At 41.1% G+C, this 18,280-nt stretch overlaps 1 protein-coding gene across 1 annotated transcript in view; it reads left to right on the top strand.

Annotated features, from left to right (window-relative positions):
- HMCN1 (hemicentin 1) overlaps positions 1-18,280 on the top strand; it is a 372,920-nt gene that overhangs the window by 86,607 nt on the left and 268,033 nt on the right. The window contains exon 6 of the mRNA XM_078393073.1: positions 16,203-16,374. Within this exon, the coding sequence (XP_078249199.1) occupies positions 16,203-16,374 (172 nt within the window). The remainder of the gene's footprint in view (positions 1-16,202; positions 16,375-18,280) is intronic.

The following is an 18,280-nucleotide window of genomic DNA, read 5'->3' as shown; positions in this document are numbered from 1 at the left end:
TTTAGGGCAAAAGCTTGAGACCTGAAGAATTGACAGCAAACCTTTATTATCTGCGACAAAACCTGAGACCTAGCAACCCTTTTTTTCTCTTAGTAAGGATTGCTGCTGTCCTTTCCCTGCGATATAGATTATTGTAGCCATAGTGTTAGTGCTGGAGAAGACAAAATGTCCTCTGTAGTTCCATAGAAGGAAACTGACTGGACTGCCAGGGATACCTCCACACCTTAAGGCAGAAGGTAATTTTAAGAGAGTATGGTAGCTGTCCTGACTTCTGACAAACAAAAGTGGCTAGAAGGCTGAAAAAGAGTGCTTAGCACCTGCAACTGATCCCTCAGGTATCTGAGGCGTGAGGTAGTTAGCTTACTTTGCCTAATAACAGAGCTGACCCTGACTGTGGCCCAAAAGGGACCTGTGAGGTAGTGGCTCAGCTCTTCACTCCGTCCTGCTCATGCTATGCTTTTGAAGGCCTTATTGCCATGATTTGTAGAAGACCTGCTTTGAACACATGGTTTATGAATAGTTTGTGCCTGAGTTTTTATAGAGTGCTTATGAATCAGACAGTACTGAAAGTTAGATGGACACTGGTTTGACCCAGTATGAGGTAGTTTCATGTGTTCATATCCTTCAACTGATTAAATTTTGAAAAACTGCAGAGTATTTCAGTCAGTAATGACTGATATTAGCCAGATGAATAAAGCAATCCAAGCTGATGGGATTTTGCTTGCTTTGACACAAAGAGCTGTTTCAGAGGGAAGAAAACAAGTTAAAGGAATCCATATCTAGATACTGTATAATAAATCTGTTAAAAAATCTTCGCCACCCCATATGACAAAAGGGATTTCTGAAATCTAGTTACTATGAGGAGACCAGAACTGTTATTCCATACATACTTGTTTGGAAGTAAGCCTCATTGAATCTATTGAGATTTACATTTGAGTAAGTGTGCTTAGGTTTGTACAAGCTGGTCAGCTAATCCAGTCAAGCACTTCTAAATTTCAGTGGGAAAATTGGACACGTGTTTAAATCCACCCTGGAAACAAACTGAACTTAAAACGAAAAAACTTTGGCTGAATTATGTACTAATTTGGCTAGATCCTGTGCCATGACAGTTTTATTATTTTATGGACTGTTCTGTTAGGCTTGTAGAATGTGAGATATATAAGGTTATTATCAGCTGTGTTAGATGTGCTCTTTGACCAAAGGCCAGAAGAGTAAAGAGTTCTGTATTTATGTACTTGTAGAATGCTCACTGATGTTAGGCTGAACTGAAATGCTCCACACACCCCCAACTTTATCCTGTTCTGGGATATGTGGTTAAGGGTTGACATGGTGGCAGTTGGGATAGGTCATGGGGATGGACACAGGGGAGAAATATGCAGGGTCAGTCCACGTTTTGCTGTCTGAACCAAAAGACAAGACCTATGATAGTATCTCCTTGCTCATCTACCTGCAGAACCTAATGGACTGGCGAATGAGTCATACTTTAACATCTTCCACCTCGCCTGAGTCACAGGCTAGTTTGCGGGCCCAGGACAGGTTATATGGCACAAACTGCTGTGTCCTCCAACAGTGAGAAACAGCTGCAGAATTCATGAGAACTAAAAATATGCCATTACTTTCCCCAGCAACTGCAACCTAAGGTGGATGCTTTATTCTTCCTAACGATAGTACCAGAACTGTAAGTTTGGTCAAAGCTACCAGTACTGACACTCCTGTGCCAAACAAACATTGCCCTCACTGTGATTGCTTCATCATGGGTGCCAAAATGTGCTCCCTACCCATGGTGAAAAGTTGGAACCTGCCAGCACCTGAGAACATGGCTGTTACTATAATTTGAACTTATTCAAACATATTAGTAAGACAAATGGTGAGAGATTTTATGCTCAGATTTATTCTCAGTGTATCCATAAACAGTACAGTGGTGCCTCAACGTACGAACTTAATCCATTCCAGAATGGTGTTCATAGGTCGAAATGCTCATAAGTCAAAGCACCATTTCCCATTGAAATGCATGGGAACAGGATTAATCCGTTCCTGCATTTCAGAAAAATACCCCCCCCAAAATACCCCCCCATCGGAAGCTTTAAAAAAAACAACCAAAAATAAACAGAGCAAGCCCCAAAGGCTGCAAAAACAACAAGAAAAAAACAAAACCCAAGCATAAACATAGAGCAATCCCCATGCTGGGAATGCGAAATATTTTTTTTACCAAAAAAAAGCACAGAAACATAACCCCCCTCAGCCGAAACCTACCCTGCAAAACCCACCCAGAAGTTTCTAAAAAGCAAAAAGCAGCACCTTACCAGGCAGACTGAAACCTCCTCCAATGGCACTACCCAGCGGCTGGCGGCTGACGACTGGCAACAGGCCCCAGCCAGCGGCGTAGGGCAGCCAAGGCGGCGGTGGCGGGGCTGGCCATGTGGAGGGGGCCCTTACTCATGAGTAGACCCACATCAGGGATGGGCTGGGAGCTCACCAGCTTCCTGCGCCCAGCGGCGATCCAGAGCCGCCCCTGCCTCTCCTTCCTCCTCCTGCCCTGCAGGAGTAAAAAAGTTCCCTGACCCCCTGCTCTAACCGTTGGGACGAAGGAGCTACAAAGAAGCAGCCTCTTTGCCACCAACGGTTTGAATTTACCACCTTTTCCCCCTGCTTTTTTGTTCTTATGTCGAGGCTCCACTCGCAAGTCAAAGCAAAATTTTGCAAGCGGAGATGTTCGTAAGTCAAAATGTTCGAAGATAGGGGCGTTCGTAAGTCGAGGCACCACTGTATAAGAATAAACAGTGATAACTCAAGCTATGCATGACAGAAGGGAAAAGAGTTTATTTGGGAAACCTGCTCATGACTTTAGTCAAGGATCAAGCACACCTTGCTGGGCAGATCAACCCTCAGTTTTGTTTCTTTGTTCCTCTAGAACAGGGGTGGATAACTTCCCTGGGGTGAGGGACTGCATGAGAACCCTGTCCTACCAGTAGCTGCACTACCATCATTGATGCTTAGTGGTGGCTGCTGAGATTTCTGGAAATGTTGTGAGGAATTGATGCTGCAATTGCTGTCACAATTCAGTGGCATTGGGAGTGTTTCTTTATAGCACAGGAGCTTGCAAGAAATAGTTACAAGCAACAGAGAATGGCTCACATCTTGACCTTATATCCATCTGGTCTGGATATCAGACTCTAACTCAAGGAAGAGGAAATAAGAAGAGGCAGGCTGGTCACGTTGAAGCTTTGACTTATCAAACATTTTTGTCTTCTGTTGTGGCCCTTCAGATGCCATTGGGAAGCTGACAAGTACAGCATATATGTGTAGTTCTTTCTTTCTTTCTTTCTTTCCTTCCTTCCTTCCTTCCTTCCTTCCTTCCTTCCTTCCTTCCTTCCTTCCTTCCTTCCTTCCTTCCTTCCTTCCTTCCTTCCTTCCTTCCTTCCTTCCTTCCTTCCTTCTTTCTTTTCCTTCCTTCCTTCCTTCCTTCTTTCTTTCTTTTCCTTCTTTTTTTCTTTTCCTTCTTTCTTTTCCTTCCTCCCTCCCTCCCTCCCTCTCTTCCTTCCTTCCTTCCTTTTGTTCCATAGCTCTCAGAATTCAGAGACATATTGTATTTCCTTGGAGGTTCCGCTTCGCCATAAGGATGGTAGCCACTGATAAACTTTTCCTCCATGAATCTATCTAATCCTTTTTATAAATCATCTAAGCACCATCTTCACTTCTTCTGCCAATGAATAAAAATGAATTGTGTGCTGTCTTCTCTTTGTGTGCTTTAAATACAGTTCCAGCCAATTTAATTTAATGACTTCAGGGGTTTGTACCATGAGAGAAAAACCTGTGTTTTAACCTCAGCAAGAGTTAATAATAGATATTTCTTCTCCATGGTACTAATATCTAGAAAACACAATTGTGTCCTAGAATAAACTACAGAGAATTGTGTCTGTAAATGTGTTATTCAGGTTTTAGTACATATTTCAAATGACGACTTGACAGGAAAATAGCTTTGAAAAGTAATAATAAAATAAAACCTCTGGAGAAATACAGTGAATTATGCCTTCACTACTTTAGGAATCAGAGAGCTGTAATCTAGTCCAAAATTGGCAATAGTCTTATATTCCCACAACAAAAAATCTCAGCTTTAAAAACCTCCTTTTCTCCCAGCAAAAATCATAACCCAAATGGAGATGAGGAAGTGAAATGTGATTCCCGACATGTAAGTGACAAGAAGCAGTAGAGTTGGTTCATCAATGTGGCTTGAACCTGGACATTGTCTTGATGAAGCTGGCTCTCACTGTCTGGTTCCATTTTGAATTGGGATGTAAGAATAGCAGTGGTGGTTTCTGTGGTTTGTTTTGGCAGCACCCACTATTATGCCTTACATACATAATATTGGTAATATCGGTGGTGGGTGGCCAATGTCCCTCCATTTTTTGGAGGTGTGCTTGAAAATATTAGCAACTATCAGTATCTAAATCAGTTGTTCTTAATAGAGTGGTGCCTCAATTTTTCAGAAGATGGATATAACTTGAAATGGTTGTAAGTCGAAGCACTATTTCCCATAGGAATGCATTGAAATGCAATTAATTTGTTCCAGTCGAAGAAAAAAAAAATAACACACCCTAAAAAAAATGACTGCAAGACTCATTGGAAATGCAATTAATCCCTTCTGGCTGAAGGGGGGGGAAGAGAAGCAATCAAGCATGCAATACCCATCGGAAATGCAGAGAAAACAAACGGAGTGGATTGGAAATGCACAGAGAACAAAGGGACCAGGTCAGAAATGCACAGAAAACAAGGGAACCAGGTTGGAAATGCACAGAAAACAAATGGAGCAGATTGGAAATGGAGAGAAAACAAAGGAACCAGGTCGGAAATGCAAAGAGAACAAAGGGAAGCATATAAGAACATCGGAAATGGGGAACACCCCCAAAAAGTAACCAAACCCCCAAGACCCATTGGAAATGGGGGAAAAAGCCAATAAACAAATAACCCCCCCAAGACCCATTGGAAATGGGGAAAAAAAACAACCAAGCAACAAACCCCCAAAGACCCATCAGAAATGGGGAAAAAACCAAGCAAGCAACAAACCCCCAAAGACCCAGCGAAAATGGGAAAAAAACCCAAAACAAACTCCCCAAGACCCAGCACAGCACAGAAAAGTAACCCCCCCAGCCCAAACCAACACTGCAAAAACACGCAGAACAGTTTTTTAGAAGCAGAAAACAACACCTCACCTTATCAAGCAGCTGTCTCCAATCGCACACTCTCTAACTGCTGGGGCAAAAGAGCTACAAAGAAGCAGCCTCGTCACTACCTACAGTTAGAAATTTGAATTTCCTGCCATTTTCCCTGCCTTTTTCTGTTTGTAAGTGGAAGCTCCAGTCGCAAGTAGAAGCAAAATTTTGTGACTGGAGCTGGTCATAACTCGAAATGGTCGTAAGTAGGGACATTCGTAAGTTGAGGCACCACTATATTAATAATTTTACAGTTTGGAGACAAAAAAGTACTAACTGCAAGGAAGGCATTTTTCAAGGACTAAGATTATGCAAATATTCTCACTTTCCTAAGTGTTCTGCACTGTTGTTTTTATTCACGAATTATTCATTCAGAATTAGTAACAGGTATAACCTGAAATACTAAGGGTCATATAAGGAGCAGGATGTATTTTGAGTAGAGATTTCCACAAAGGTGGAAATAATGAGGGTCCAGCCCCATGGGACTGGACTGTCCACTCATGATTTCGCCACTGCCACCAGCTCCACAGAGGCTTCCTATCGTGCCATTGTCCGCAGTTGATACCCAGTCCTGGCAGGAGGCAGGATCGGAAGCCTCTCTGCTAGGTCAGAGACTGGCTAATCCATTGCAGAGAACAGCACGATAAGAAGCCTCTGTGGAGCCGGCAGCAGCAGCAAAATCATGACTGGACAGTCCAGCCCCATGGGGCCAGACTCTCATTATTTCCACCTGTGCAGGGATATTCATATTCATATACGAATACAAATACCCAATTTCTAATTGTGAGACTATGTCTAGCAGAATGATTACATCAATTAATAAAATCTTTAAATATATTTAACACATGTCATAGTAGGGCAAAGAAACTGAGCATTTCTACACAATGATTCTGTCACTAAAATATTGTCTTTTATTATGTTTTGTTTTCCAAAAATTTATTGACTATCTATCCAGAATTATATGAGCAGAACAATATAAATTATAATACAATCACAGTAAACATCTTATTTACAGAATCTTGTACATTCATATGCTCTGGGGAGCATTGCTCATCCAAAGGTCATTAGTAGGTGTTCAAACATAGAATAAAATAAATATAAGAACTGTGAAGTTGGAAGGGACCCAAAGATCATTGAGTTCAACCCTCTGCTGAAGGAAGAAATTCATTGTTAAAACTGTATGACATTTGGCTATCCAACCCTTGCTTAAAAGGAGAGCCCACTGCCTTCTCAGGCAGTCCATTCCATTGCTAAACAACTCATATCAGGAGGATATTCTTAATCTTTAGTTTAAACCTCCCTTCTTGTAATTTGAACCCATCACTTTGGGGTTCCTACCTTTGGACCCATAGAAAACAAGCTTGCTCTTACTTGTGACAACCCTTCACATATTGGAAGAGTTCTTCATAGGACTCAGTTTTGCTTACTCTGAACACATTCCAGATTCTCAATGTCCTTCTTGAACAGGAGACAGTATTTGAGGTAATGTTTGATGGAAGCACAGAAGAGTGGTCCTATTTTTGGACTTTTTTGGCGTTGTTACAAGAATTACCTGAGTTCCCTAAATGAACAGAGTACAAGCATGGGAATTAGTGTTTATAGCCTGGGGACCTAGGATATTTCAACAAGAGAAAGAACAATGTAGATACTAATGGTTTGCTCTAATAAATAAACAGAAATAGAAATGAACTAGTCACTCAAGTATATCTACTAAGTTTTTGTTATCTTTTTCAGGGGCATTTTCAGAGCATCTCCTTAAACAGCTGCAGATGGATGTGTGCAAATAATTTACAATGCCTACTAAGTTCTTACAGAAACTTGTTCTTTCCTCTTTTTCTCTCTCTTATTTTTCTTGTATAAGCCATAAGTCAATACAAATCAAAGTAGACTTAGATCAAAATTGCGCAGCAGGGGCAGCTTGTGTTCTGAGCAGGGGTGAGCCCCTCTCCCTGTTTAGCCCATGAACTGCTGGTGTCTCTATCTTTCACCAGCAAGCAAAAGCTCACAACATAAATATAAGATAATGATGAGTAATTCTATCTCTGCCTGCTTTACAAACATTTAACACACAGTTGAACAGAAACTTTTGGACATCTTGAAATGATGCTTTTGTGCCAGGTTTCCTTCTTTTGCCTCTGTATTACTTATCTCTAAGAAAGACTGCAAACTTGCTAATTTGCCCTTTGCCTTCATAAACTTTGGTTATGAGTAGATCACATGCTAACACAGCTGGTTTTGACTTGGTAATAAAATGTGTCAGGCCAAAACTTGAGTGTTTTAACATTAGATGCTAAAACGTGTTCTGAATTTTCAGATTACAGTATTAGAAAAACACACACAAAAAACCCCCTTTCACCAAGGAAGATGAGGAGGTTAAGGTTGATTGTAATGCATTTTGAGAGCACGATGTAAGATTTTAACCTTTAGTTTTAAATGGTGCTATCACTGGATCATCCTCCATACCTGAAATGTTTAGTGTGTTTTCCACATATGCAGCTAGAGGTTGCTATCTGTTCATGCTGTGGATGAGCTGCTCCATCCCAATACAGAGAGGTAAAGCCATCACTTTCATTTTCTAATATGCAATGGGGATAAGAACACCTAAAAGGTCCACTTTCTTCTATGTAAACCTGCCTTGGACATCAGAGGCCCACCTCTGAGTACACTTCTTTCTTGAATTGCATGGATCTGAGTAGTATGGTTTTGGTATAATTTAGTATAATTCCACCCCCAATCAATCAATCAGTCAGTCAGTCAGTCAGTCAGTCAGTCAGTCAGTCCCTCCCTCCCTCCCTCCCTCCCTCCCTCCCTCCATACATACATACATACATACATACATACATACATACATACATACATACATACATACATACATACATACATACATACATACATACATACATACATACATACATACATACATACATACTGTGCTGCTATTCATCTCCAGGAAGTGGCCTGAGAAAAGTGAGCCTCAGGCTTACCTAGGACCATGATGTTGGCAGTACAGTAGCCCCTGGTCTGATGGTGGCCAGCCCCTTCTCCTTTCATGGTGTCCAGGGAGGTTGCTGAGGCATGCCAGAAAGCTGGCACAAGTCAGGGGAGGTGTGTATGTGTGCTTGAACCAACTGTTTATGCTTTGGAGTTATGTTTTTTTGAGGGGGCATAAGAGTTATACATGGATTTTGAACTACATGGGTTTCTGGTATCCCTAATGCCAGCATTGTTGTATATCTTCATTTTCTGAGAAGAGGACCCTCTTACTAGAGCAGTAGTTCCCAACATTGCTTCCAGATCTTCTTGGATGACAATTCTCAGAAATCCCTGTCAGCACAGTTAATGGTGGAGGCTTCTGGGAGTTCTAGCCCAAGAATATCTGGTCTAGAGAGATGGCATTTCCCGTTTTGGTTTCAGCCTGCAGAGGGCTGTAGGCATGGATGAAATGTGACTTTCGCAGATATGGTTTTCATCTCCTGTTGAACAATTTTCTTTAAAAAATAGTGATCTCCAGCTACGTTTGTGAACCTTTAATTCATCCATTTGTTTATTGTATTTCTTAGCTACTTTTCAAGACTGCAATCTACTCTCTTACTCGCATTTATGCCATGCAGGTGTTGATTCACAAATTATGACACAGAAAGGTTCTTGTTTGTACTTTTAAAACTCTAAAAGTTAAATGCCAACACAGTGTGTTTATTAATGGAGGGGGCAGCAAAATTTGTCACAGGCCTTTAAATTGAAAACATATGTCAAGTGCATTTGCATTCTGCACTTCAGTATTATATTGCAATAATTGGCTGCAGATGACTTAGTTTTTCAAGACTTCTTAGTGAAATTCCCTTCTTCAACTTGATGTTATCTCATTACTTATCTCTGTGAAGACTATCTGAACTTCATACAAAGGCTTTGGGTGTTTTGGAAGAGTATCATACAGTACTTTTCACTTTTGGAGTCTAATATAGTTCTCTATGAAACTGAATAATACTTTTATTAAATATCACATAAAGGCTGAATGGAAGCCTTGTGAAAGAGCTTGTACTTCAAAACTAGCAGTTTGTATCTTGCAGTTCAGAACCATTACCGTAGTTTGTTGGCAGCAGCATTTCATGGAGGCGATCCATTCTCCTGGGGTCAGCCCAAGATATTTTGCTGCTTCAGGTATGGAAGAAGATACGGTCTCCTCATCCCATGGACAAAAGCCAACTGTCCTGACCGTAGACGTTTTCTGCTTTGCTGGCAATAGGACAACATTTTCAACCACACTGGATGGCAGTAGGTTAGTTGAGCATGTAGTGCTCTGTTCTTCGGCACCAGCACCTTTTCAGCATCTGCTACCGGGGCTGTAGTAGGCATCCTTCAGTCTCGAGAGACTATGGTAACGTGCTCTGAATAGAGGTCTTGGAACAGTGTCTAGTGTGGCTGAGAAGGCCAATTTGAGAGTGACAGTCCCTTCCACACTGAAGACAAATACAATCTGTCCCCTATCCTGATTTTGCTGGTTTCAGGACTGCCTCTTTGCCTCAGTGTGCTGGACAAGGGTCTCTTCAAAATGGGAGAGGCCATGATGCACTGCCTGCCTCCAGGCCGGATGCTCAGATGTCAAGGTTTCCCACCTGTTGAGGTCTATTCCTAAGGCCTTCAGATCCCACTTGCAGATACCCTTGTATCACAGCTGTGGTCTCCCTCTGGGGTGCTTTCCCTGCACTAATTCTCCATACAGGAGATCTTTTGGAATCCAACCATCAGCCATTCTCACGACATGTCCGAGCGAACATTGATGTCGCTGTTTCAGTAATGTATAAATGCTAAAAATTCCAGCTCGTTCTAGGACTACTCTGATTGCTGATTGCCTCACTTTCCCAAATGATATATTCCTACATTCTCTAATAGAAATAGTCATACATTTCTAGAATCTAATTTGTTAATGTGACTTAGAGTCTGATTACACAGACATTTAGCCCACAATTTGGTCCACTTCAGAGATGGGCTCCTTGAGTCACAGGAAACAGACTCTCTTTAAGGAAAGCTTATGGCAGCAACATCAGCTTGGTGCATTAATGCGGCATTAGTAGCTGTCTTGTTATGGCTAGGTTGGATGCCAGTGTGGCCCAGGGGAAAGTGTAAGGAAAACCAAAGCAAGGTTGAGAATGGCATGGGTTGAAATAATGACTGGAAACTCACTTTGGCTTTGAAAAATAATTTGTGAGGAATTTAAAGGAGCGCTCAGGTGGTACTAGATGACTTCAAATCATACTAGCTTTCTCAAAGGCTTTCATGGCCGGGATCTGATGGTTGTTGTAGGTTTTTTTGGGCTGTTTGGTCATGTTCTTGAGGTTTTTCTTCCTAATGTTTTGCCAGTCTCTGTGGCTGGCATCTTCAGAGGACGGGAGCCAGAACTGGTGCAGTTTGTGGGATAGTTGACAACTGTCTCCAGTTTGGACCTTGGGTGGATAATTAGGCTGATTGAGACATACTTTTCTGATACCTGCAACATCTAATTTCAGAAACTGGAAACTGGTCATCAACCTTCTTAGATGGGTTTTGTCCCTCCTGTGTTTCTACATCTAACAGACTCAGGTGTTAAGCTCTCCTGGTCAGATTAACTGGGTTTCAGATCATTATATGGAGTCCTTATGATTGGATCATGACTCTTGCATATTTAACGCACAGAGACAATAGCAGTAGTGCTACTAATAATAATCACCTATTGTGTATCATAGCTATGGCACCGAAGCTTCAGAGTTTGATATTTCAGTTGCTGAGCTAGAAACTGAACAGTTTGCAGTGCAGCTTCTATGAGGGAATGCTATAGCAAAATTGTCAGTTTGACTGGAACTAGCATATACTGAGGACTCTAAAAGGACTTGGAGTAAGGCCATTGCGACTTCAATCGTTTTCTTCAATGAGTTTGTGACCCTCACCAACCCTTATTGGGTTCATTGGGTTCCCCTCTTCCATTTCAGACTCCATGAATGAGGCTTAAAAATGTGTCAGTAAAACAGGGTTTATTGAACTGGGAGAAGGTTGTATAACATTAATAACATCAAACATGTTGGAGCCAGTTCCCTTCACTGCCCAGATACCTAATCCAGACCGTCCCCTCGGGATTCCTAGTCTTGCCAGTTACCTTGACTAATGGAGCATTCAAGGCAGAACTTTTTAGTGAGACTATTCTTGTTGACTTGGGCAAGGGATAGCACAGCAACGATGACTTGTAACCTCACACAGTGAACATTTTCACAGGCTCTTTGTCTCAGCTTCCATTAGACTTGCCCTGATTTGGGAATGCCAGGTCTTCGCTTTGACTTCTGCCAGTATTTCTCTCATGAGACCTCCATTTCCCCAGGAGCCTCCTGGGTTTTACAACATTTTTCTCTTCTCTCTTGCTCTCCCCAGTATTAAGGCTTGTGTACTGGTCAAGGGTTAAGATGTCTCTCCACCTCTTCTTGAGGAACCCTGAGTTGTATCAGTATGCCAGTCCAATGATCATTTTTATATATGTATTCCCAATCTCCTGGAGGCTTATATTCTTCTGGGGTTTTGTGGTCCAGCTGGTAAGATTCCATTTCAGGACCTTCTATCCCTCATCCCAGGCCTTTTCCTTTCCTCTCTTTCCTCCTTTCTCTTGCTTAGAGATTTGTCTTCTCTACTTTTTCTTCTGTACTTGCTGCTTCCAAGCCCTCTTTTATAGACATCAGCTCCCACAGGTCTTCTCTCCTTTATGGCTGATCTTCCTTTCTCAGACTTTTTCCAATTCCTGGGTTTTTCCTCCCTTTCTAGCAGCTTAGATTCTTCCTGGACAACCGCTTCCTCTCGGACGTCATATTCTAGTGTAGGCTCTCCCAGATCTACTGAGGGGCTTAAAGTGGGAAATTCAGCAAGTCCTGGGAAAAAGACATCCAACAGGGGCCTGTGGGCCACTTCCATCATCTTCGCAGAGTTCAGGTGTTGTACATAGTTCTCTTCCTTGTTTCTTTCACTTAAAAATGTATGAAGTTGGGTGGGCTAGAAGGGAGTGACTGGTTGAAAGCGGAGCCTATATCTCCGCTATCACAAGCGTCCCTTGGAAATACTGTGGGCTGTGCTACTATGGATCATTGAAAGTTAATAAGGCGGCACTACTGGAAGTGCAAGAAAAGCCACTTTTGCCTTCATACAGGGAGTGTAAGGCATACAGACCTTGTTTTAAAGGCAAACTGAGCTTCCAAGACCCTTTTGGGAGCAAGTTTCTCCCTTAAAAGGAAGTGCAGAGGCTTTTCTTTCAAGGTAAAAATGTGATTTCCTATACAATGAAGTAATGTGCTACCAATTTCTGTTGGTGTTGTGGGGCTCCGGGTCCTTTCAGGGTTCACAGAAAAGGGCAGCTACATGCAGCCTGTGGGCCACAGATTTACTACTGGTAACCTGTGGAAATATTTTGAAGGCTTTTTAGATCAGTTTCTTTATTTTAATATTTTTAGGTAACTAAATTGCACTGTGAATATGAAAAAAGCATCTTGTGTATGAAATGAGCTGTTGGAATACTGTGGTTACATTATGTACTGCTGTGGAATGATTGCTGCTTTAATTACTTGGTTTTTATTAGAATGATGTTGAATCAAACATTATTGCACATAATTATATTTATGGAATTAATTATCACTGCACTTAAATGTGAAGGTTGATGATGTATCTTTTATTGACTGCTGTTTTATTATTGCTGGTGTTTAGTTTGTTGTAAATCTCCATATTTTAATGAGGAAATATAGAGGATGTAAACACTTTTGCTTAACTGACATGGAATGCAGAAAACCTGTTGAAGGGCAGGTGGAGGGGCTGCTGTGGACTGAAAAGAACCTGAATGAAGCTGAAAATATGGCAAAAGAAAAACGGCTAGAGTGCACAAGGAATTTGAGTTAGAGAATAGTATCTGTAGAAATTTTAGCACATAAGTTCAGAGGGTTGGTGAAGGCAGGCAGATATGCAAACAATATTAGTCCAGAAACAGGATACATTAAAAGATATGGGACGAAGTTATGATTCTGGTTGGGAAAGGAGGAAGGGAACTTTTGAAAACACTGGCTGAGAGCATGACCTTTCCACTGGCCACCACTGGAAGTAAAACTGGGAGGAAGCAAGCTCTCCCCTATTTGATTCTCTTCAGTGGTGTGAGTCGTTTGTGCACCACAGAACCTGTTTCTTTGGAGGACATTTCTCCATTCAACTGTGATTTTCCTCCAAAGATTCTACCTTCTGCCCCTCACTTTGTTAAGTTTGCAATGCAATATGCAGAACGAGAGGCCATGTGGGGAGTGTAGGTCCTAGCAGCAATTGTAACTGGGCAAAAAATAAAAAATAAAAATTCAGATACTGGTTTGAACTAATCAGCTAGTTCTTTGGATGTAGGCTTCAAATTGTAGGACCACAAACAGCCAGACTTGACTTGGGCATGGAGCCCTACTTGTTAAAGTTCATTTTACCTCTGCACTTAATTCAGCTAGAAAATGCAAGAAAATCACAATGTACCGTATTTGGTATTTCATGGCATGGCAAAGGTGTGTAAAGTTATTGAGTTGGAGCAGATCTCAGTCAGATCATGGAGTCAATGGGGGCCTTTGCCAAACCATCCTAAACCAGGCTCATTTTTGCATCCATAAAAGTAATATTCATAGAGATGTAAGAGCAGAAAAAGCCATACATTGCTTAGAAATCTAAATGAACAATGGATTAAGTAAAACAATTCATAGGTGTCCATGGATGTTTTCTTTACCATTTATAGCTTACTCCATGTTTACCCTAGCATGAGGTGGTATCATGGCGCTTTAATCTTTTTTGCTCCCTGCTGTGGATTCGATCCATATTGGGCCCTTTGTGCCAGCAATGTTTCTGTCAAAAGTGATTCATTTGTTTGAGTACATCTCTTTTCAACAACAACAACAACAACAACAACAACAACAACAACAACAACAACAACAACAACAAAAAAGGTAGATTTAAATGATTCTGTATCTGAATGAAAGTCACAGTGGACAGGCAGGCAAAGAATCCCATGTGCTTATTCTTACTCTAGAGTAAGTAGGAAAAAGACATATCTGCAAGATATATTACAAAATCATTGTCTAGTTTAGCCCTGAGAGAGATGCTGAGATAAATGCAAGCTATTTGGGCAACTGGAGGGCAGAGGAACAGTTCATGATGTGGCAGTTTGTCTCCCCCACTCTTGAGCAGTTTGTGCGTTGAACAACTTATGTATTAGACTTTAGTTTTATTAGCTTTCTTTCCTTGCACAAACTGAGATTAATAAGCTGCACATACAAAAGAAGGAGTGTGAGGAAGGACTGTGCTTTGCTTTCTGTTACATGTGCTAAGACCTGTCCAAAAAAACAAAGAAACCTAAAGCCACATGTAACATGCCAAAGTTTATGAATTCCAGTCTATTTTTAAACAGTTTGGGGCTAACATAGTGTTAGACTTCACATCTAGCATGTCTGATGGGGATTTTAGCCCTCAAGTCTTGGCCTCACTTGAATTGCAAACCCAGGGGATGTGAACCCAAACTGAGAAAACAGTGTGCATGGAACCTCTCTGTGTTGGGATCTGCCAACTTCTGCACAGACTTTTTAGCAATGAGAGCATTGGCAGCTGTGGGGAAAATATGAAACCTTGAGCTGGAACTGTAAAAAGACTAGCCTTTTGAGGCCTGGAGCCAAGCAAGCTGTGCCAAGATAGATTTGGGCATAAATCGGGAAGTCAGGGTGAAATTAAGAGGAACCTGGTAGATGGCGTACAGTGTTTAGAAAAAACGCACACTACTTTTTTTGTAATAAAATCCCCAGACTCTCTCACTTAGCCCTGACTAAGGGAATTCTGGGAGTTGTGATCCAGAAAGTAACTTTTCTGAGCTTTGGTTGAATGGAGCTGGGACAAAACCAACACACTTTAGGCAAGCATACCAAGAACAAAAGAGCTGTAGACCAGCTTTCATGTCCACATCCTCAGACACAAAAAGCCACATTGTCAACCATAAAAGGCATGCAGAAATAGATCTTCAAGACTCTTGTTTTTTTCTTATGCATGCTGAAACAAACATGGCTGCCTCTTTAAAAAGGATATTAAGAGCTTCTTGCCATGGGTGAAAGCCATATATCATAGCTGCAGGAATCTGGAATTTGTTGATTTTTTGAGCCTAGGAATTCTATTATCCGTGTGGTTAAATATGAGTGAGACTCAGGGAACACAGTAGGACTTACTTTTGAGTACAGGTGTAAGATTGGTACTGCAAGAGATCCTAGTTTTACTCGCTGGATCAGAAAATGAATTCTCAAAACCTTAGAGTCAGATGGTTAAGCAGGCTGCTTCTTGGCCTGTAAATATGCAGAGTATTCATAGTTTGTCAACCAGTGATCCTTCATTCTTGTTCACTTAATTTTTTTTCATTCTTGTCTACCCTTTCATTTTTAGAAAGGGATTTAGGAAATATTAAGTTGTCTTAAAACCTTACAAGTTTCCAAAGTTTTTGACTCTTATACTTGCTTACACCTATTGAAGTGAATTCATGCTTTGCAAGACATTTTGGGCTCTTCTGCCAACATTCATTAAATAAATTCTGATGGATGAGGGTATGGGAAGAAGGGAAAATAGAATCCTACTTCCTTTTCTTTGCTGCTTCTTGTTTTGTCTTGTCAATTTTCCTTTGCAAGCTGCCTGTAGGGAGATGGTTGTCACTGTATATGCCTGTCTGGCCCACAAATTGCCATGTGTGGGCAGCAACAGTTTGCAAGACCAGTTGGACTTTGTTTGAACTTGGAGGAAGTATAGTGGCTTTGGACAAGGAACAGTTGGCCTTATGTTGGTCTTATTGCTCTTTGGAAAAGTATGTTGACAGCTAACTGTTTGATGCCTCATGGAAAAATGAACCCTGGTTCAATAGGGGTGTTGTTCGAAACAAAGCACTTAATGCGTACTGTGAAGTGCAATATGGACACTTGACATAGGTGTTCTCTTCTCTTGCAGGTATTAAAATGGGTTGAAGAAGCTGTGCAAGCCTCCAAAGTTCATCTGTTGTCCACGGATCAACTGACTTCAGCAGTAAATGGTTGGCAGATCCCTTTTGATCCTAGCTTGAAAGAGGTCACAGTGTCTCTGAGTGGCCCTTCTCCGACAATTGAAGTCTATAATCCTTTAGGTGAGATACTGATGCATTATTTTTGATAAACAAGGTCAGTGATTGATTAATTGTTTCCAAAACTTAAATAAACAGAAAATTGCTGAATTTTCTGGGAGAAACAGAGGTTTGAAATATGCAAGCAGTAGTGATTTATAGAGTAGATGAGCCTTAGAAATATGTGGGATCACAGAGCAATTTAATAATCCTTTGTACAAATAGCTTCAGGGCGCACCTACATTAACAAATAACGTGGGGAATGCTCTGGGATTTGAATGATCTGAGTTGCAGTATTTTTTTGTTGAGTGTATGATATAAAAGTCAGTGTGAATGAGCCTGGAGAGCCTCCCCCATTGCCATCCATATTTTTTCCTCTGCTGCTGGGGCTTCTAATTTTTTTTAGAATTGGATGTATTTGCATTGGTTCGGGTGGTATGATAACTTGAGCAGACATGGAGGGGTTTGCAGCCATACAGCAGGTCTTCAGGGAAACAAACTGCTGTTTGAATCCTCTTCTCCCAACACCTGGTCCCTGGGTTTACTTTAATCTTTCTTTCTTTCTTTCTTTCTTTCTTTCTTTCTTTCTTTCTTTCTTTCTTTCTTTCTTTCTTTCTTTCTTTCTTTCTTTCTTTCTTTCTTTCTTTCTTTCTTTCTTTCTTTCTTTCTTTCTTTCTTTCTTTCTTTCTTTCCTGTCTCCCTCCCTCCCTGTGCCACTTTGTTGCCTCAGATACTTTTCTCCAAAAGTTGGGATAGTTAATAAGGAGAGGGTTTTTCTGTAGGCTCTTTCCAACCTCGTGAGGAGGATTTTTGACTAGAATTTGTCATTCTGATCCCATAAGAGTTAGTGGATGATAATAACATTACGATCAGGGTCTGTGGTCTTTGCTGCTCCAGATATCAGTCTGTTGACATCAAATATACGTGCCATATAATGTGACATTCTACTGTGAAATTGCTCAGATAATTCTGAAACAGAGATTTTTTTAATGCATAGATATATCAGTCTTCCTCTTCCTCCTGATTTCATTACTAGATATAGTTTGGAGTCAGTTCAAGTTGGGAGGAAAGTGGGGGGGGGAAGGAGGGGGGAAATCCTGAAGCCAATATCCTTGTTTAAAATAAACAAAGTACATCTGGCAGTGCTTGGATTTGATGGCAAGAAAACACCGTATTGCATTGGTCTCCAGAGATACTCTCCAAGGAAAATTTTCTTTACCATTAAAAAAACAGAAAAGGTATATTTTTTAAAAACTCAGGTGGAACACCTGAATGTTGCTTCACAGAGATGTCATGTGAAGCAGCATAATATTTTACAGAGCCTCTGTTTTATGGTACTTGCTGTAATAAATAACTGCCTGTGTGAATAGTTTGCTCACAAGAGCAATGTATCATCAAAGGCTAAGTCTCATTTTGAATCATGGCTCTTTTGCTGTGGGCTAGAAAAATCACATCTTGCAATTCGTAGGCAGTATGTTTTGGGATAATTAAATAGAAAAAAAACCTTGGTAATTTAGGAAAGAAACTCGGTCTAAAACAAAAAAATGACATCATTTGCTGGCACAGGGGGAGACTCAACACCTGTCCAGATGGACATTTGGGATGTGTGTGTGTTCCTCTTTCAAAGGTTCCTATCATTTAGTGTGATCTGTTTTATCTCTCACTTGAGTGATCCGTCCATTCACACTGAATATGTTTCTTCTCCTGTGAGAAAGGTCCATGCAGGTTTTTTTATTATTGATGGAGTTCCTCGTAAATCTACCTGGTGTACTCACAGATAAGTTTACCTGGTTTACTCATGAATAAGGGCAGTAAAGCAAGCTCATGGCAGTGGTACATTGTGTTGAAGATTGGGGAGCTGGAAAGGGGTTAACCCTCCTTTCCTCTGTCTTTCTCCTTAGTTGGGGCTCTGCTGGGTCTGCTCTGCCTT

Source organism: Pogona vitticeps, chromosome 4 (genome assembly GCF_051106095.1).
Source record: "Pogona vitticeps strain Pit_001003342236 chromosome 4, PviZW2.1, whole genome shotgun sequence".
In the NCBI taxonomy this organism is placed as follows: Eukaryota; Metazoa; Chordata; class Lepidosauria; order Squamata; family Agamidae; genus Pogona; species Pogona vitticeps.
This window is presented reverse-complemented; position numbering and strand designations above follow the sequence as displayed.